Source organism: Coregonus clupeaformis, chromosome 36, assembly GCF_020615455.1.
Source record: "Coregonus clupeaformis isolate EN_2021a chromosome 36, ASM2061545v1, whole genome shotgun sequence".
In the NCBI taxonomy this organism is placed as follows: Eukaryota; Metazoa; Chordata; class Actinopteri; order Salmoniformes; family Salmonidae; genus Coregonus; species Coregonus clupeaformis.
This window is the reverse complement of record NC_059227.1, coordinates 19,895,605-19,917,160: the sequence shown is the minus strand read 5'-3', so window position 1 is coordinate 19,917,160 and position 21,556 is coordinate 19,895,605. Positions and strand designations below refer to the sequence as shown.

The window sequence follows — 21,556 nt, the reverse complement described above, 5'->3', positions numbered from 1 at the left end:
GCCACAGGAGTCGCTAGTGCGCGATGGGACAAGAACATCCCTGCTGGCCAAACCCTCCCCTAACTTGGACGACGCTGGGCCAATTCTGCACCGCCCAATGGGTCTCCCGGTCGCGGCCGGCTGCGACAGAGCCTGGACTCTAACCAGGATCTCTAGTGGCTAGCACTGCAATGCAGTGCCTTAGACCACTACGCCACTCGGGAGGCCATGACGTCTACTTTGATGCTAATTAGCATTTTCGGATTCTGAGAGTAAATAGAGCCGAATATATTGATAAAAGTAACCTTGTCTGAGATAGATTTACATGGTTATCAAAATGTCACGCCAGGGTAAGCCTACACGAAGCACAGCCCTTATTTTAAGTGTTTCTAAAATCCCCTATGAATGCTGGAGAAACGATTGGAACCATTTCCCTGTTTGACCGCTACGTTTTATGGGTATTATGACACCTCCATTGTGGGGCTCTATGAGGAGGTGATATTGTTACAATCATTATTGGTACAACCATCTGTGATGAACACTTAAAAATAATCCAAATACATTTCCACTTTAGGTAAATAAATACACATGACAAAGGAAGATAGAGAGGGAACATACCAAAGTAAAAGAGAAGGGACATGAATAGTTGATGTGGGGGAATCAGAGGGCTGCTCTTGTGGAAAGGGTGCTGTGGTGTATCAAATTGTCCCCTGGCTTTACACTTGGCAGCGCCACTAAAGGCCTGGCTGAGACGTAGGGGGTATAATCAGTCATAAAGGCCCCAGCACACAATGAGGTTCATCTCAAGGCACAGTGTCATTTAAACGTCCCCTGAACTGACCTGCTGAATGAAATATAAGGCTGTCCTGACAGAGAGAGAGCGGGAGAGAGAGGCTTCCTTCGAACACCACAGGGGCCCAACAAGAATAGAATACCTCCAACTTGTCTGTTTCTCTCAATCTTCCACTTGTTTTGTCGGTTTCTGTCTCTCATTGTTATTGTGAACCAGGACATTGATAGCCAGCTGGCACCTTCCCTACATACGTATCCCTCTGGGTAAATGTAAGATGTTTACTTGCAGCATTGATGTGCGTTGAGCTGCTTTGAACCTGGACTGTTCGTGGTGAGAGATGTCTGGCATTAACATTACAGTCCAGAGACAGCCCTCTCTCGGCAGCCCACTAATTACATAGTGAAGATGTGGATTATTGTCGAAGCGAGTTTGACGCAGGTAAACTGCCTCCTGGCGGATCGTTGGAACTCTCACAGAGAACGCGCAACGCCTAACTGTTTAAGTGGCGATGAAGTGACTCTGCCCTAATTGTCACAGCCACATTAAGGGAGGCCTGTTAAGCTTGCCAAACATGCAGCACCGGGGTTTGACAACATCAAAACATGTGCTGAGGAAAACTGTTCCGTCTATTCTCGCTTTGGTGACAAATGCTCCAGAATTCACACTGGTTTATTTTCTCTGCCTTTGTGTATCTTCTTGAAGGCAAATCTCTTGATGGCAGATTTACACTTTCCATGGCACACTTTTGAAGTCACGTCTCTCTTTACTTCGTGAACTTGAAATTAATATTCAGGGGGGGGGGATATTCTGCATAAATTAACAGAACGTTACTAGGGCATTCAGTGGGATATCATTTTGACAGTACTACATGCTGTACCAACAGCATAGTAATCAGAACACTCCTTACAGAGTCTATAAAACATGACTGTCTTCTCTTTGTGCATTCCCTGAATAACGTTATTTCTAGGTCTGTGTGCTGCAGTATACTGTGTCAGGGACTGTGTGAGGATGGTCTGTCATATCTCCCACGCTGAGGGAAAGGTGTGACTAGGTTTCTATCAACACCTCTCTCCCCTGCATCACTCTGTGTGAATCAAGGCTTCATTGTGTGGTAGACAGGGTGCAAAATACCTTTCGCCTGCCTTCCTCTCCTCTGTTACTTCCTGCTGCCTGCATATTTGAATCTTCAACCAGCAGCCCTGTGATATGCAGTGTGATGAGGAGATAGATATATAGGGCTGAACTAGGCCAGGCTCTCTTGCTCTGTAGTGAACTGTAATAGCAGTCACGGGCCAGGCCCTGCTGCCAAACAGTAACAGGGTCCGGTCACTCCCTCCTCACACAAAAGGGAGCGGGAGACAGTTGCCGTGGCAGCGGGGGTAAACAAACAAATGCAGTACCATGGAATGTGGCAAAATATTTATTATGGAGTAACTCTGCTGCTGCAGTTGTCACCAGTCCAGTGCTCAGCGCTCACATATCTGGAAGGTTTGCATATCATGAATTGTTTTCAGCTGTTGGACCCGTTGTGGTTTTTTCCTGGGGTCGGCCCTTAGCAACATGGCCCTGTGTAGCTCAGTTGGTAGAGCATGGCGCTTGCAACGCCAGGGTTGTGGGTTCGTTTCCCACGGGGGGCCAGTATGAAAAAATGTATGCACTCACTAACTGTAAGTCGCTCTGGATAAGAGCGTCTGCTAAATGACTAAAATGTAAATGTAGCAGGACTGGAGGCCAGGCCACTCTCTGTGAGTGTGTCTGTTCTGGGTTGAACAATCATGTGGACCAACATGATTGTTGAGGCGCTGGGTAACATCTCGTCCTGATTTGTAAACTCATAAGAGTCTTGATCTGTTTGTGTTTGATCCGAGCAATTGGGACTTGAATTGACCATAGCAACACAGATTCCAACACACACAACAAACAACACTCCTGACTGCTGTGGATATGGTTCAGGGTAATAAGCTTGAGGATATGAGACCGGCACTTTTGCATAGCGGCGCTAGAAAATGATGCGATTTATCTCTCACGTGATCCCCACTGAATGGAAAGATTGCATATCCATAGTTACAATCTAAACAAGGCTTTATTCCAAGGTTTGACTGAAAAATATATGCTGATATTCGGTAGTACGGCCCATTAAACACCAATTAATATCATCATCTGTAATGCTTTGGACATTTACATACACTTAAACCCAAATTGCTTACACAGAATGTATTATTGCTTACAGAGTCTTTGTGAACAGTTATTGTTACATAGCAACCAGTCTGTGTACTATTATTGGTTGCTAGCCATGACACAGACTACTACATTATGTCGCATCCATCAAGACATCCATTGAGACTTATTTACCTTACATACACTGTCTATGCACACAGCTGGAGGCTTGATTCTTGTTGTAGGAATGGGATGTGATTGTGGACCCAAAAGACATGCAGCGCGCACACACACACACACCGAACACAGCCATCATTCACCAGTCTCACCTGCTAGAATAACAAGCCTATCATGTAATTGTGCCAGCAGGAGGGCTTCAGTTCCACCTGATTGATATCAGCAGTTGAACAACCTCTTCCCATTGTTTTGACTGCTGACGTCAATATAACCATAGAGAAGGTTATTGAGGGGAACAAAATGTGCCTCGCTACTTGTCTGCTATTATAGGAAGCGTTTAGGCACCATTAGCTGCCCATTGTCCACTGTGACTAATGTCTGGGGCTCCAGATATGCTCTCAAATGTCTATGTATTTACTGAGTGGGTTCTTAAATAGAGATGGGAAAATGCTTATGGTCTATAATAAATACCTCAACTGGAGTAAATGTTCGTATTAACTGTGATAAATGATTTTGTTAAATGACAGATATGACCACATAGAAGTGTGGTAGGTGAAATAACATTTATCTTTGGGACTAAATAACATTTGTCTTTTGGGCAAAAATGTATGAATTTTTTACAAAAATGGGACAACATGGCACAACCATTATCTTATTCTTGCTCTTTTTAGACACCCTGTACTAGCCATACTGAATAATGTAACAGAGTAATGCTATGACAGGTCTGGGAACAGTATAGTAGACAGACAGTACTCACCATGCCGTGGTTGAGCCACTGGGGTATGAAGTTGTCCAGCAGTCTGGGGTACACCAGGTCTCTGTCATACAAGTACAGGGCCCAGAACATGGTCACCACAAACTGCAGAGAGACAGGGACATAGGCGACATAGTGAGGACATAGGATACATAGTGAGGACATAGGAGACATAGTGAGGACATAGGATATATAGTGAGGACATAGGAGACATAGGACTAATTCAAAGTTAAACTTCACTGCACTTGGCATAGATATATTTGTTGCAAGTTAATGTTTTGTGCTGGAAATACTAGGTTGGAATATTGCACAATGTGAGGTTGTGGTAGTCTATAAATATGTGACAGACATACCATTACACACCCAAACGTACAACACCTTGAGCCATGTCATAGGACACACCATCCAGCTATGTATGCCCTGTCATATATCACCCTGTGTCACAGAGAGAGCCAGGAGAAGCTATGGGCCCAGGGGGTCAAATAACCATGAATGTTTACATGCTGCCCATGTTATGCCAAGAAAATATAGTTCAACCTATCCAAAGGGGAGATGAAAAAATTATCTAAGTATGGTAAATTATGTTTTCAAATCTAGGTCTTCATATTATATTATCATGTCATATTTTTCAGACAAGATAAATATGTCCGTAATTTGAATGGCAATGCAATGGTCTATTTGTAACCTCCCTGTCTCACCCCCGATTTACACCCTCTGGATACGCAGTATACCTCAGGTCCTTATATACCTAGGAAATCCCCTGGTTCTGTTGTGGCCCTTCTCTTCCCTGTCTCTCCCTGAGGTTTCCTAATTGGCCTGACCTGGCCCGGGTTGAGCTTGACCCAGCCGCCCCCACAGTCTGTTCCTCTGAGGACAGTCTTGGAGCACAGAGATATCAGCCTCTGACCTGAGCACTAGCTATCTCCTCTATCCATTCCTCCTTCAAAGGCAGGCTGCCTGGCACTCTCAGACTAACAACGAGGCGAGCTAGCTAAGCCCACCATGCCGCCGTGAGGTGAAGCGAAGCGACAGTTCTGAGGCTAATGTTTTCATATCAGCATACCATAATTAATCCCTAAGAGCTGACTTCTTCTCCGCTCCTTGTCTCTTATCCCGACGCTTCTCCACAAGCCCTGTATGCCCCCTGTAGGAAGGACAGTAGTAAGCTTGTAGAGGAGATCAAACGCACTGCAAAAACAAGCATGTTATTGTCAAGTGTACAGGCTTTGAAAGGGGCTATTTGAAGTTCCAGCTCCATGGAGTGGAGCAGCTTCCTCGGTGAACGAATTCCAGTTCTGCCCGTAATCTCTTTGATCCAGACAGTTCTAACTTCTACTGACCATACCGAACTACCCAACCTATTTGCATTAATCAACCTCGATTAGCGATGTGACAGAATCCTGTTTTGCTTCGTATTCTCACAGTATTTAGCTGGATCTACTTTTTCCAGTAAGTTTCCGATGGCCAAATGTAGCCAAATAAACATGCTGCGTTACAAGGCCACGGCAGGCAGGCCTGCTGAATGGAGAGCATTGACTCTGAGGGAGCAGCTTATTAAAGCCCCTCGAAAGCGAGAAACAGCATTTCTTATTTCCTCTCCAAGGTGCAGAGTGCGAGTAAATGGACTCGGTCTGAGACAGGTAGTTTATTTAGACATTTCACATTTCCACACCCTCAGCCTTTTTAGCTGCATGGGCTCCATGTCATCGGGCCCGTAGGGAAACCACACCTGGCCCCGTCAGGGGCCTTCAGGCCTGTCCAGGAGCCAAACCATCCACAGCCCAGTTAGGGGGATGGAATTACCTGGCCTACCATCTGCGCTTCAGACGGATGCATGTGAGATGCCCCCGATATTGTGCCCTGATGGAACACTCTCCTCTTTCATCGTGTGGCGAGGTGGGAAGAATGAAGAGGTGCGCTCGACCCTGCCAGGGATGCATTCATACCCGACCAATTCAGGGAGAATACACACACACACACACACACACACACACACTAGAGCATACACAGTCTAAAGATACACGTATATTATCATTACCAAGCATCACCATCGACTGGAGCTCGTTTTCCCGGCATTAGCCGCGACGCTAATGACATCCATTGTGTTGTGTGTAAACTGAACTGCATGGCCAACTCTCAGACAGGGGCTGGTGCCAAGTGGCTTATCATATAGCAGCCTGCACTGCTCTGTGACGATGACGCTAGCAACTGGTCCCTGGTTTTTAAGAGGACACCTAAGGAGCAGCGTGTGTTCTCTCTCTCGCTGCTCTGCTTCTCTGATGACTCATGTATTACAGCCTATTCTTTAAAAAAAACACATGTGAAATCGCATTTTCACATGTGAAATAGCGGTTTTCACATGTTGAGCTTAAATTTCACGTGTTAAATTTAGAGTTCACATGTCAACACTCTTTTCACGTGAGAAGAAAAACATGTTTTCACCTCATGTGAAATTTGCGGTTTCACTTGTTAATCTTTCTTTGTGGAATTGCAAGTTCATATGTGAAATTGTGAAAATTAATCACATGAAAATATAATTTGCAGTTTCACATGTAAGAAACATCTGCGTTTGAAAATATAACTTTCACATATGGAATTGCAAGTTCACCTGTGGTGGTGAAATAGTGTCATGTGAAAAGATGGTGTTAACATGTTGCAGTAGTAGCAGTGTTTTCACATATAGATTTGCAAATTTCTTCAATGGCATTCTGTAACAAGGTAATTTAGCCTACCTGTTAAAATGTATGATTTTTTATTTCTGAGCCATCCATTTGGAGTGTTACTGCTGAAGGCGCACGCCTCTATTCTTCCTACGTTGGTCAGTGACCGTTGGAAGAAGCCCAGTGAAAAGAACAGAGAAGCTAGCGCTCCATGGGACAAAAACATCCCGGCCGGCCAAACCCTCCCCTAACCCAGACAACGCTGGGCCAATTGTGCACCACCTCATGGAGGCCGGCTGCGACACAGCCTGGGATCGAACCCGGGTCTGTAGTGATGCCTCTAGCACTGCGATGCCGTACCTTAGACCGCTGCGCCACTCGGGAGGCCTATTATCTATCCTTTTTAACATGTTAAAATTAGCGCTGTCAGAGTTGATCAGTTAACTCGAGTTAACCTGTTGTAATTTTAGTCTGAAAGCATTCAAAATATACTGAAAACATCCAAAATACATAATATATATAGCTAAAAACAACAATGAAATGTCAAAACAAGTTGACTTTGAGGTTAAAGAAAGTGTCTTTATCGATTTACCTGATTTTGCTAATATTCTTTTAATGCTTTTTGTATAAATAAATCTTAAATTACAGCTCAATTTGAGCAAATTATGAATTTGCAATGAATCGTGATTAATCACAGCAAATCCTGCGATAAACTCGATTACATTTTTTTATCGTTTGACAGTCCTAGTTGACATTTAAATGTGAAAATGCACATGTCAAAGTGTAGCGGACATGAATCGGTCATGGTTGCTCATGGTCACGTGATGAGGTAAGCCCCGCCTGCGACTTCAAAATTAGTGTTGGCCCTTTTGGTCGAATGTACGAAAACCACGTCTGACTGTCTGTTTTGTGTAAGGGTACCTATCCAGAAGAACACAGGATCAAACTCCGGTCACAGCACACATCACATGATCTATGGTAAACAGGGACTGTGATACATAGAACACGCCTGTCCCTATTTCACTATAGACCATGTTAAAAATATATATCATGATGATGACATGACATGCGATGTTCTTCTTCCTTATTACACAGTGACTAGGCCAAAGTTAGTGAACATGAAATGATGCCCCTCTCTTTTGGCTCGAGGCCTGGAAAAACCAGCATATTGACAACCAGTATCTTCCCACTATATTTCAAATATTTATAAGGCCCAGTACCTTATAAATACACACTTCTGTACGAACCCCTCAACGCCTGCTGCCTGGGCACCCTGGCCCCTCGCCACCACCTCACTGTATGAAACTAAAACATCACCTCTTCCTGCAACAGAAAAAAGAGACTGCAGCAAAGATCCAATTGAAATATGTTCTGAGTAATTATCAGATGGCGATCACGGACACAAGGGCATATAAAAGCAAGACAAACACAGTTTCCTTTTTCTCCCAGGGCTCAGCCCTCTGGTCTGCCGCTTGTTGCCTTTCCGCTGTCTACCCGCTGCCTCCAAGGCCGTCACATGACACCTGTCCTGATAGATGACTTGGCATTTGCAAAGCGAATGGGCCGTGCTGCATCCAAGACAATGTGACTCGGTGTCCCTACATATGCAAATGCCCTCCCAGAGGCCAGTGCAGTCCAGATAGGCCACAGGCAGCAGTATGCACCAGGGAAAGGTGTCCACTGACTCAAACGGAAGGCTAGCTAGGGGACTTTTCCTTTCCGTCCGCCTTTCGGTTTCACCTGCGACAACCCTGGATTTGGCTGACCTACATATAGACTAAAGACTAGCATGTGTCTGGCGACGTAGAAGAAAAACAGACACTTGTTTAGTATGTGGAGTTATTGAGTTTCTGTTCTACTTCTCAGATACATCAGTGAAGCTGTAGTATTTTATGCCACACTGAGGATACTTGCAGGGAAGCGCATATTCTGGTGTATCAGCTGTTTCTTCAAATATCTTTCTTCTATCCATGAATGATGCTTGACAAGGGAACGAGAATGGAAGCATTTGTTTTGTTGTGGATCTGTGGTTTCAAGCATCTAGACTGTCAGAGTAAGAAAGGTAGTTCTTAACAATGCAGAGCATTCACAGTGTCTTCTGCTTCTTTCTCAGTGAATTTGTGCTTCTTTGGCATACTGTAAAAGGGACACTATCATAGTCCCAGATCTAGTTGTGCTGTACAGTATAGTCTACTTCAATGGTTGTTGAGGTAGCGATACAATACAAACAGATCTGAGAGCAGATTCCAGTGGTCCAGGCCTAGTGTTGTGTCGTGACTATCGCTCACCACTCCAACGGGGAAGGCAAGCACAGCCATCATCCAGTCCCTCAGGCCAATGAGCTTCCTAAGCTGCCTGTCCTGCTCCTGGCTCTCACTGCCCTTGGTCAGCAGGCTGGACAGGTCTGTCAGCACACACACGCCAAAGAACACTGCCTGGATCACCTAGAGCAGGGGAGGAGAAGACACAAAGATGTGTATTTAAAGATAGAGCGGCCACAACAGATTACACAATAGTTAGACATGATCCTGTCACACTTGCTTAGCAGTATAGCTGCTCCAGGAGTTGTGTCACAGGATAAATAATTTTACGGCACAATTTCAATCCGGGGAGGTGAACAGGAGATTATTTTTGGTCACAAAATCAGTGGAGTTCCTCATCTTTCAAGAGGACAGTAGCATTAAATATTAATATCACATTATATTCATGGAAAGCATATGAATCCAAAAAATATATCTATAAAACATTAATATGTATATCAAAAAGGAGTTCATTGAGTTGTCCTCTAAAACCCAACACATATTGCGATACATACATTTAAATAAAAAAGTATTTTATATAACAATAAAATAATTATATAACAATTACATAAACCTCATACTTTCAATGTCTATTCCCTTAAGCTAGCATATGTCATTTTATGTGGGTCTATGAGCAGTCAGTGGCAGCGGTGGGGATTATTTTTGCATTAGATTAAGAGCGAGAGAACATAACAGGGTGTCTTTATCTCCGCAGCAAAAATCCAACAGACTGGAAAGTGTGACTTATATTCTCATTTAATTCACTGTTTCATTTAGGATTCCAGGAACCCGCATTATCTTTTCGGTCCGAAAATTGCCTTACAGAACTTGGTTCGAGGACAGGGTAGTGCCCAGCAACAGCATTAGTGTGACACCTAGCTAACACGCAAGACAGCTGTTTCATTTCTCAGGCGTTTTCACAGTCTTTATATCTTCTACTTCGTTTTTTGCCTCTGTAAGCAGCAGGTTTAGCCTGAGGCTATGCAAAAAACGAATGCCTTCCAGGTTCTTTTTCATTTATCTCAAATGCAACGGGTTTGTAAAACAGAGCTCTCACAGGGAATGAATGCCAAAAGCTAAGCATAAAACCCTTTACCATCTCTACAGGCTCTTTTCCCTGCCCTGTATCGCAGGCACTTAGGAGCAACCACAATAATTCCTGGACTGGAGCTCAGGTTATAAAGTGTTGCTCCACACAACTCAAACGTCTACAGCTGGGAGAGTGGAGGCCAGAGGGAGTCTGGGAAGGAGAATATGGAAGCTGCATGAACAAGAGAGATACAGATATAACTAGTTTAGCAGTTGAACAGCTATAGGAGTGATGACGTACATACTACAGCATAATGTAATTACAAGCCTGAACATTTGTATTTGTATTTATTATGGATCCCCATTAGTTCCTGCCAAGGCAGCAGCTACTCTTCCTGGGGTCCAGCAAAATTAAGGCAGTTATAAATTTTAAAAACATTACAATACATTCATAACAGATTTCACAACATTTTTAAGTGTGTGCCCTCAGGCCTCTACTCTACTACCACATATCTATAACACAAAATGTGTATATAGTGCGTATGTTATTGTGTGTTTGTATGCATGTGTCTATGTTTGTGTTGCTTCACAGTCCCCGCTGTTCCATAAGGTGTATTTTTATCTGTATTTTTTAAATCTAATTTTACTGCTGGCATGAGTTACTTGATGTAGAATAGAGTTCCATGTAGTCATGGCTCTATGTAGTACTGTGCGCCTCCCATAGTCTGTTCTTGACTTGGGCACTGTGAAGAGACCTCTGGTGGCATGTCTTGTGGGGATGTAGCTTAGTTGGTAGAGCATGGCGTTTGCAATGCCAGGGTTGTGGGTTCGATTCCCACGGGGGGCCAGTATGAAAAAAATAATAATGTATGCACTCACTAACTGTAAGTCGCTCTGGATAAGAGCGTCTGCTAAATGACTAAAATGTAAATGGGAATGCATGGGTGTCCGAGCTGTGTGCCAGTAGTTCAAACTGACAGCTCGGTTCATTCAACATGTCATTACCTCTCACAAATACAAGTAGTGATGAAGTCAATGTCTCCTCCACTTTGAGCCAGGAGAGATTGACATGCATATTATTATTGTTAGCTCTCTGTGTAGATCCAAGTGCCAGCCGTGCTGCCCTGTTCTGAGCCAATTGCAATTTTCCTAAGTCCCTCTTTGTGGCACTTGACCACACGACTGAACAATAGTCCAGGTGCGACAAAACTAGGGCCTGTAGGACCTGCCTTGTTGATAGTGCTGTTAAGAATGCAGAGCAGCGCTTTATTATAGACAGACTTCTCCCCATCCTAGCTACTGTTGTATAAATATGTTTTGACCATGACAGTTTACAATCCAGGGTTACTCCAAGCAATTTAGTCTCCTCAACTTGCTCAATTTCCACATTATTCATTACACGATTTAGTTGAGGTTTAGGGTTTAGTAAATGATTTGTCCCAAATACAATGCTTTTAGTTTTTGAAATATTTAGGACTAACTTATTCCATACCACCCATTCTGAAACTAACTGCAGCTCTTTGTTAAGTGTTGCTGTCATTTCAGTTGCTGTGGTAGCTGACGTGTATAGTGTTGAGTCATCCACATACATAGACATAGCTTTACTCAAAGCCAGTGGCATGTCGTTAGTAAAGATTGAAAAAAGTAAGGGGCCTAGACAGCTGCCCTGGGGAATTCCTGATTCTACCTGGATGTTGTTGGAGAGGCTTCCATTAACGAACACCCTCTGTGTTCTGTTAGACAGGTAACTCTTTATCCACAATATAGCAGGGGGTGTAAAGTCATAACACATACGTTTTTCCAGCAACAGACTATGATCGATAATGTCAAAAGTCGCACTGAAGTCTAACAAAACAGCCCCCACAATCTTTTTATCATCAATTTCTCTCAGCCAATCATCAGTCATTTGTGTAAGTGCTGTGCTTGTTTTTTTGTTGTTGTTGTTTTTGAATATTTAAAACATACAATATACAGTTGAAGTCAAAAGTTTACAGGGTAGTGCCCAGCAAGCCAAATACATTTAAACTCAGTTTTTCACAATTCCTGACATTTAATCCTAGTAAGAATTCCCTGTTTTAGGTCAGTTAGGATCACCACTTTATTTTAAGAATGTGAAATGTCAGAATAATAGTAGAGAGCATTATTTATTTCAGCTTTTATTTATTTCATCACATTCCCAGTGGGTCAGAAGTTTACATTTACATTTACATTTACGTCATTTAGCAGACGCTCTTATCCAGAGCGACTTACAAATAGGTGCATTCACCTTATAGCCAGTGGGATAACCACTTTACAATGTTTTTATTTATTATTTTAAAAAAATTGGGGGGTTGGAGTAAAGGGGGGTGGGGGTAGAAGGATTACTTTATCCTATCCCAGGTATTCCTTAAAGAGGTGGGGTTTCAAATGTCTCCGGAAGGTGGTGAGTGACTCCGCTGTCCTGGCGTCGTGAGGGAGCTTGTTCCACCATTGGGGTGCCAGAGCAGCGAACAGTTTTGACTGGGCTGAGCGGGAACTATGCTTCCGCAGAGGTAGGGGAGCCAGCAGGCCAAAGGTGGATGAACGCAGTGCCCTTGTTTGGGTGTAGGGACTGATCAGAGCCTGAAGGTACGGAGGTGCCGTTCCCTTCACAGCTCCGTAGGCAAGCACCATGGTCTTGTAGCAGATGCGAGCTTCAACTGGAAGCCAGTGGAGTGTGCGGAGGAGCGGGGTGACGTGAGAGAACTTGGGAAGGTTGAACACCAGATGGGCTGCGGCATTCTGGATGAGTTGTAGGGGTTTAATGGCACAGGCAGGGAGCCCAGCCAACAGCGAGTTGCAGTAATCCAGACGGGAGATGACAAGTGCCTGGATTAGGACCTGTGCCGCTTCCTGTGTAAGGCAGGGTCGTACTCTCCGAATGTTGTAGAGCATGAACCTACAGGATCGGGTCACCGCCTTGATGTTAGCGGAGAACGACAGGGTGTTGTCCAGGGTCACGCCAAGGCTCTTCGCACTCTGGGAGGAGGACACAACGGATGGCGAGATCATGGAACGGGCAGACCTTCCCCGGGAGGAAGAGCAGCTCCGTCTTGCTGAGGTTCAGCTTGAGGTGGTGATCCGTCATCCATACTGATATGTCTGCCAGACATGCAGAGATGCGATTCGCCACCTGGTTATCAGAAGGGGGAAAGGAGAAGATTAGTTGTGTGTCGTCAGCGTAGCAATGATAGGAGAGGTCATGTGAGGATATGACAGTGCCAAGTGACTTGGTGTATAGCGAGAATAGGAGAGGGCCTAGAACTGAGCCCTGGGGGACACCAGTGGTGAGAGCACGTGGTGCGGAGACAGCTTCTCGCCACGCCACTTGGTAGGAGCGACCGGTCAGGTAGGACGCAATCCAAGAGTGAGCCGCGCCGGAGATGCCCAGCTCGGAGAGGGTGGAGAGGAGGATCTGATGGTTCACAGTATCAAAGGCAGCAGACAGGTCTAGAAGGACAAGAGCAGAGGAGAGAGAGTTAGCTTTAGCAGTGCGGAGAGCCTCCGTGACACAGAGAAGAGCAGTCTCAGTTGAATGACCAGTCTTGAAACCTGACTGGTTTGGATCAAGAAGGTCATTCTGAGAGAGATAGCAAGAGAGTTGGCTAAAGACGGCACGCTCAATAGTTTTGGAGAGAAAATAATGAAGGGATACTGGTCTGTAGTTGTTGACATCAGAGGGATCGAGTGTTGGTTTTTTGAGAAGGGGTGCAACTCTCGCTCTCTTGAAGACGGAAGGGACATAGCCAGCGGTCAAGGATGAGTTGATCAGCGAGGTGAGGTAAGGGAGAAGGTCACCGGAGCCCTGTTCTGTGAGCTCGCAATGAGTCATCAAGCCACGGAGCTGGAGGGGAGGACCGAGCCGGCCGGGAGGATAGGGGACATAGAGAGTCAAAGGATGCAGAAAGGGAGGAGAGGAGGGTTGAGGAGGCAGAATCAGGAGATTGGAGGGAGAAGGATTGAGCAGAGGGAAGAGATGATAGGATGGAAGAGGAGAGAGTAGCGGGAGAGAGAGAGCGAAGGTTGCGACGGCGCATTACCATCTGTGTAGGGGCAGAGTGAGTAGTGTTGGAGGAGAGGGAGAGAGAAAAGAATACAAAGTAGTGGTCGGAGACTTGGAGGGGAGTTGCAGTGAGATTAGTAGAAGAACAGCATCTAGTAAAGATGAGGTCAAGCGTATTGCCTGCCTTGTGAGTAGGGGGGGGGGACGGTGAGAGGGTGAGGTCAAAAGAGGAGAGGAGTGGAAAGAAGGAGGCAGAGAGAAATGAGTCAAATGTAGACGTAGGGAGGTTGAAATCCCCCAGAACTGTGAGGGGTGAGCCATCCTCAGGAAAGGAACTTATCAAGGCGTCAAGCTCATTGATGAACTCTCCAAGGGAACCTGGAGGGCGATAGATGACAAGAATATTAAGCTTAAATGGGCTAGTGACTGTGACAGCATGGAATTCAAATGAGGAGATAGACAGATGGGTCAGGGGAAAAATTGAGAATGTCCACTTGGGAGAGATGAGGATTCCTGTGCCACCACCCCGCTGACCAGATGCTCTCGGGGTATGCGAGAACACATGGTCAGACGAGGAGAGAGCAGCAGGTGTAGCAGTGTTTTCAGTGGTAATCCATGTTTCCGTCAGCGCCAAGAAGTCGAGGGACTGGAGGGTAGCATAGGCTGAGATGAACTCTGCCTTGTTGGCAGCAGAACGGCAGTTCCAGAGGCTGCCTGAGACCTGGAACTCCACGTGGGTTGTGCGTGCAGGGACCACCAGGTTAGAGAGGCAGCAGCCACGCGGTGTGAGGCGTTTGTGTAGCCTGTGCGGAGAGGAGAGAACAGGGATAGGCAGAGGCATAGTTGACAGGCTGCAGCAGATGGCTACAATAATGCAGAGGAGATCGGAATGAAATGAACTAAACATCTGGGAAAGGAGAGAGCGGGGCCTCCCTCACCACAACTCCCAAATATAACTCTCCCAACTTCCACCTCAGAAACTATAATTGTTGTAAACTACAGCGGTTCAATGTTTTCTAGGAATAGACTAACTTAGTTTATTCAGCTAGCTAACTAGGTGCAGTATTATTCCGTGAAAAACGTCTGGGCACCTCGTCATAAGACGCCACAACCAGCTAGCATGCCGGTCTCCAACAACACGGTTTAGCGCCAATACTCAGCCACAACAAACCACCAGTGTATCAACACGCAAGCAGATCGTTCGTGTCCGTGTCTAACGTTGTGGGTTAGTCCTGACAGCTTGAGCGAGTCCGTCGTCAACTTATTCAGCCAGTTAGTTAGCTAGGATAGTTAGCAAACTAGCTAGCCATTGCTTTCAGACAAAGAAGAACCCCTCCTTTCACGGCACGAACACAAAGAGAGCCAAACTAACGTTAACTAGTCACCCATGTCCCAAATTCCTTGAACGACTCGGGCTATCAATATGTAAAGAACAAAACACAAGTGTAGGTTATGACTTACCCCTAACAGCTACTGTTAGCTAGCCAAGTGCAAAGCTAGCCACTGAATTGACTCAGCCAGTTTGCGTCTGTTCGCTCGGTCGTTCCAGCTATTGTTTACTAGTCGCTATCCAGGTAGCAACAAGCTAGCTAAATTTCAAGCACAGTAGCCACTTGCTACCTAACGTTAACGGTTCAGACAATGAGGTTAGAAAACAGCTGAATGGTAGGCAGTTCTTGTATGTAATCATTGTAGGCAGCCAGCTGGCGTAATTACAAGCACTCTCAGGCGTGAGACAACTATACCGTTGCTAATAGCTACTCGCCAGCTAGTCCAGGTGGTGAGTTAGCTAGCTAGCTAGCTTCGTGCTACACCCGGCACCGCCGAATACAGTACTAACCTACAATAATTACATACAACAACCCACGATACCTACCTACAATACCTAACTACAATCTAAATACATAGTTTAAGCCTTACTCGACAACGCCCAAGCTATGTATAAAGCCAAACTTACCCGACGCCAAGCTTACCCGACGACCATGTTCACAAAGTGGTATGTAATTGATCATAGTATGTGACTCCTGATGGAGGCATACGACCAGACAATCAGTAGTAAGGTCAGTTTACATACACTCAATTAGTATTTGGTAGCATTGCCTTTAAATTGTTTAACTTGGGTCAAACGTTTCGGGTAGCCTTCCACAAGCTTCCCACAATAAGTTGGGTGAATTTTGGCCCATTCCTCCTGACAGAGCTGGTGTAATTGAGTCAGGTTTGTAGGCCTCCTTGCTCGCACACGCTTTTTCAGTTCTGACCACAAATGTTCTATAGGATTATGGTCAGGGCTTTGTGATGGCCACTCCAATACCTTGACTTTGTTGTCCTTAAGCCATTTTGCCACAACTTTGGAAGTATGCTTGGGGTCATTGTCCATTTGGAAGACCCATTTGCGAACAAGTTTAACTTCCTGACTTATGTCTTGAGATGTTGCTTCAATATATCCATATAATTTTCCTTCGTCATGATGCCATCTATTTTGTGAAGTGCACCAGTCCCTCCTGCAGCAAAGCACCCCCACAGCATGATGCTGCCACCCCCGTGCTTCACGGTTGGGATTGTGTTCTTCGGCTTGCAAGCAACCCCCTTTTTCCTCCAAACATAACGATGGTCATTATGGACAAAAAGTTATATTTTTGTTTCATCAGACCAGAGGACATTTCTCCAAAAAGTACGATCTTTGTCCCCATGTGCAGTTGCAAACCGTAGTCTGGTTTTTTTATGGTGGTTTTGGAGCAGTGGCTTCTTCCTTGCTGAGCGGCCTTTTAGGTTATGTCGATATAGGACTCGTTTTACTGTGGATATAGATACTTTTGTACCTGTTTCCTCCAGCATCTTCACAAGGTCCTTTGCTGTTTTTCTGGGATTGATTTGCACTTTTCGCACCAAAGTACGTTCATCTCTAGGAGTCAGAACGCGTCTCCTTCCTGAGCGGTATGATGGCTGCGTGGTCCCATGGTGTTGAACTTGGTACCTTCAGGCGTTTGGAAATTGCTCCCAAGGATGAACCAAACTTGTGGAGGTCTACAATTATTTTTCTGAGGTCTTGGCTGATTTATTTTGATTTTCCCATGATGTCAAGCAAAGAGGCACTGAGTTTGAAGGTAGGCCTTGAAATACATCCACAGGTACACCTCCAATTGACTCAAATTATGTGAATTAGCCTATCAGAAGCTTCTAAAGCCATGACATCATTTTCTGGAATTTTCCAAGCTCTTTAAAGGCACAGTCAACTTAGTGTATGTAAATTCTGACCCACTGGAATTGTGATACAGTGAATTATAAGTGAAAAATCTGTCTGTAAACAATTGTTGGAAAAATTACTTGTGTCATGCACAAAGTAGATGTCCTAACCGACTTGCCAAAACTAGAGTTTGTTAACAAGAAATTTGTGGAGTGGTTGAAAAACGAGTTTTAATAACTCCAACCTAAGTGTATGTAAACTTCCGACTTCAACTGTGCTTGCAGTGAAGCCACTCAACAACTGCATCACATTAGTCATCTAACAGACTCCCATCCAGAGCGACACACAGAAGCAACCAGGGTCAACGCCCTGCTCAAGGGCACGTCGACAGAAACAGGGACCCGAACCAGCCATCCATCAGCCACCGGCCCAAGCTCCCAACCGCCAGGCCACCAGCCCTCCAAGATCCCCCCCACAGTTCCCCAAGAGCTGCCCCTCAACCATCTGAGTTGGTATGGCACTATTTACATATGTGTGTGTGTGTGTCCGTGTATGTGCACATGTGTGCATTTGAATGAGAGTGTGTGTATATGCATGTGTACAAGCAACTGCACGGCATCAGCCTCAGGAAAACAGGCATTAGCTGTAATAACACTGCCCCTCAGTGTCATTCAAACTATTTTTTTACTTTTTTTTACTTTAATCTTTAACCGTCATTCTATCCCCGCCCAGCAACTTCACTCCCACTTGTCTCGAATTCCACATCCCAACCCTCAGCTTCCCTCAGCCCATCCCACCTATCTCTGCTGGCCACCCGCTTCAGATTTCTACACACCATATATATTTCAACAATGCTGGGATGTTTAACAAACAATTTCAATCTATCTAATCAAATAGAATCCACAGATTGCGAGTTGAAGATACATACTTTTACTAAGAGTATTAGTATATTAGTAATTGACTGACCCGGTCTCTCCAGATCTCCCAACAGTACTATTTCTAGGGTCCATTTTAGATCAATGTTATGCATTTTCAGCCATTCCTGAACCTGAGACCAGAAACAGGCTACCTGAGGGCAATACCAAAATAAATGGTCTATTGATTCTGTATCCTCACAATAAAATGTGCAGTGCTTCGATGATTGTATGCCCCAAATATTCAACAATTTGTTGGTGGCAAGAATTCTATATAATCATTTTAGCTGAAAAGCACGAAGTCTTGAATCTTGCGTCATTTTATCTATCAACTCATAAACCCTGTACCATGGAATCGGTACATCAACAATCTCTTCCCAACTATTTTGCAATCTGTATGGCACAGCTGTCAACATCCTGGTCCTCAAATTAAACTGGTATACTTTCCTATTTATGCTATTTTTATTCGTCCGCCAGTTTGGATCCTTTATATTGGGCAGACAGACCAGTTCCCTACCTCCTCCCACTGCCACCTGCCTCCATCCATTTTTGGGGTAATGCTGTAGTCAATTGGTTGTAATCTTAGATTGAGCAGACCTTCCCATACAATTCTGATAACTCCATGAAAGACATAACTCTACCATTCCAATTTACAATATAATTTAAAAACAAAATACCCTTTTCAAACATAAATACAGGTATTTTATCAACCAGCACATTTGAGTTCAGCCATAATATTTGTTGTAATATTTGTTCTATCTTTTCAGGGGGATGAAATTGAAATTGTAGTGTCACGGATTCAGCCGAGGCTGCTCCTCCTCCTTGCTCGGGCAGGCTTCGGCGTTCGTCGTCCCCGGAGTACTAGCTACTACCGATCGATGTTTCGGTGTTTGTCTTGTTTGGTCTTTATTGTTTACACCTGTTTCCCATTATGTTACATTGTATTCCATTTAAGTACCCCTGTCTCTCATTGTTTGTTGTGTGTGATTGTTTTCCGTGAGGTCGGCAGTTGCTGTTTGTATGCGCGTATTGTTCCTCCCTGTTAGGAGGTTTTGTTTTGTATGTTCCTTTACTGTGCTAGTAAAGTATGTCTGCCAGTAGCTCGGTGTCCTGCGCTTGACTTCGTTCACCTCATACATGTCACCTTGACAGAATCACACACCACACATGGAGTCAGCAGGAGCGGCGGTGCCAGCTGGATCAATGGAAGAACGCGTCGAACAACAAGCGGCCATGATCCAGGCTCTCGGCACCGCCATGGAACGGGTGGTGAGCACTATGGAGCGATGGGAAAGAGGGGGTCTGCCTACACCTCCTCCGACGATACCACCACCATCGGCGATCCCCATCGCTTCACCTCCGGGGTCCAGTGGGATTCGGCTCTCGCTCCCGAGGGCTTATGATGGCACAGCTGCCGGGTGTCAGCGTTTCCTGCTCCAGGTTGAACTCTACCTGGCAACCATCCACCCGGTGCCCTCGGGATACGAGAGCGTGTCCGCCCTCATCTCCTGTCTGTCCGGCAAGGCGCTGGAGTGGGCCAATGCCGAGTGGGGGGGGATAGACGCCGCTACTGTCAACTATGCAGAGTTCACCCGCCGCTTCAGGGCAGTATTCGATCATCCACCAGAGGGTAAAGCGGCGGGTGAGCGTCTATTCCACCTCAGACAGGGGAGGAGGAGCGCACAGGAGTTCGCACTGGACTTCCGGACGCTGGCTGCCAACGCGGGATGGAATGAGAGGGCCCTCATCGACCAATACAGATGTAGCCTGAGGGAGGACGTGCGTCGGGAATTGGCCTGCAGGGACACCAACCTCAGCTTCGACCAACTGGTGGACAATTCTCCTGTATACCCTGTTGGCTACCCGCGTACGTCTGGATTCAGGGCCGTCCATTCCATCCCCCAGCACTTCCGAGCCGACCGCTATAGAGCTCGGAGGTGCTGGTGCTAGGGAGACCAGGAGAGAGACCAGGAGAGAGGCCGTCCCCTGCACCAACTGTGGCCGCAGAGGACACACTGCTGGTCGGTGCTGGGGAGGGTCTCCTAGGAATCGAGGCAGTAGGCAGCGCACTGATGAGTCATTCCAGGTGAGTAGGCACCCAACTCACCCAGAGCTCTCTGTTGCGCATATGTGTATTAAAGTTGTGTTTCCCAAGGTTTCTCCTCACTCCCAGCATAAGGCGCTAGTAGATTCAGGCGCAGCTGGGAATTTTATCGATCGCCAGTTCACCTATAAGTTAGGGATTCCTATTGTACCCGTTGATGTGCCCTTCCCCATCCATGCCCTAGATAGCCGCCCTTTGGGGTCAGGATTGATTAGGGAAGTCACAGCGCCTCTCAGGATGAAAACGCAGGAGGGCCATGAGGAGATAATTTGTTTGTATTTGATTGATTCTCCTGCGTTTCCCGTGGTGTTGGGGCTTCCCTGGTTAACATCTCATGACCCCAACATTTCATGGCAACAGAAGGCTCTCAAGGGATGGTCTGATCAGTGTTTCGGGCGGTGTGTAGGTGTTTCCGTAGGGGCAACGACGGTGGAAAGCCCGAACCAAGTTCCCACCATGCACATTCCACCTGAGTATGCTGATTTGGCACTCGCCTTCTGTAAAAAGAAGGCGACTCAATTACCACCTCATCGACAGGGGGATTGTGCGATAGACCTCCAAGTAGGCGCTGCGCTTCCTCGTAGTCATGTGTATCCTCTGTCTCAGGAGGAGATGGCGGCTATGGAGACATATGTCACCGAATCTCTGAGACAGGGATACATACGGCCGTCCACTTCCCCTGCGTCATCGAGTTTCTTTTTTGTGAAGAAGAAGGATGGGGGTTTACGCCCGTGTATTGATTACCGTGGTCTCAATCAGATCACAATCAAATACAGCTATCCTCTCCCTCTGATTGCTAGTTTGACGGAGTCATTACACGGGGCGCGATTCTTCACAAAATTGGATCTCAGGAGCGCGTACAACCTGGTGCACATTAGGGAGGGAGATGAGTGGAAGACAGCATTCAGCACCACCTCGGGTCACTATGAGTACCTCGTCATGCCATACGGTTTAATGAATGCTCCTTCAGTCTTCCAATCGTTTGTGGACGAGATTTTCCGGGACTTGCATGGACAGGTTGTAGTGGTGTATATTGATGACATTCTAATATACTCCGCTACACGAGCCGAGCATGTGTCCCTGGTGCGTCGGGTGCTTGGTAGACTGTTGGAGCATGACCTGTATGCGAAGGCGGAGAATGTCTGTTCTTCCAGGATTCCATCTCCTTCCTGGGACATCGGTTGTCCGCGTCAGGGGTGGAGATTGAGATTGACCGCGTTTCAGCCGTGCGTAATTGGCAGACTCCCACCACGGTGAAGGAAGTGCAGCGGTTCTTGGGTTTTGCCAATTACTACCGGAGGTTTATCCAGGGGAGCGCAATTATGACGTGGGGGACAGGGAGCTGTTAGCTGTGGTTCAAGCCCTGAAGGTGTGGAGGCATTGGCTTGAGGGGGCTAAACACCCTTTTCTCATTCTGACTGACCATCGTAACCTGGAGTACATCCGGGCAGCGAGGAGGCTGAACCCACGCCAGGCAAGGTGGG

At 45.9% G+C, this 21,556-nt stretch overlaps 1 protein-coding gene across 1 annotated transcript in view; it reads right to left on the bottom strand.

The window, feature by feature from the left end:
* aig1 (androgen-induced 1 (H. sapiens)) overlaps positions 1–21,556 on the bottom strand; it is a 48,494-nt gene that overhangs the window by 19,907 nt on the left and 7,031 nt on the right. The window contains exons 2-3 of the mRNA XM_041866052.2: positions 8,809–8,964; positions 3,864–3,965 (exon numbers count right to left, since the gene is read on the bottom strand). Of these exons, the coding sequence (XP_041721986.1) occupies positions 3,864–3,965; positions 8,809–8,964 (258 nt within the window). The remainder of the gene's footprint in view (positions 1–3,863; positions 3,966–8,808; positions 8,965–21,556) is intronic.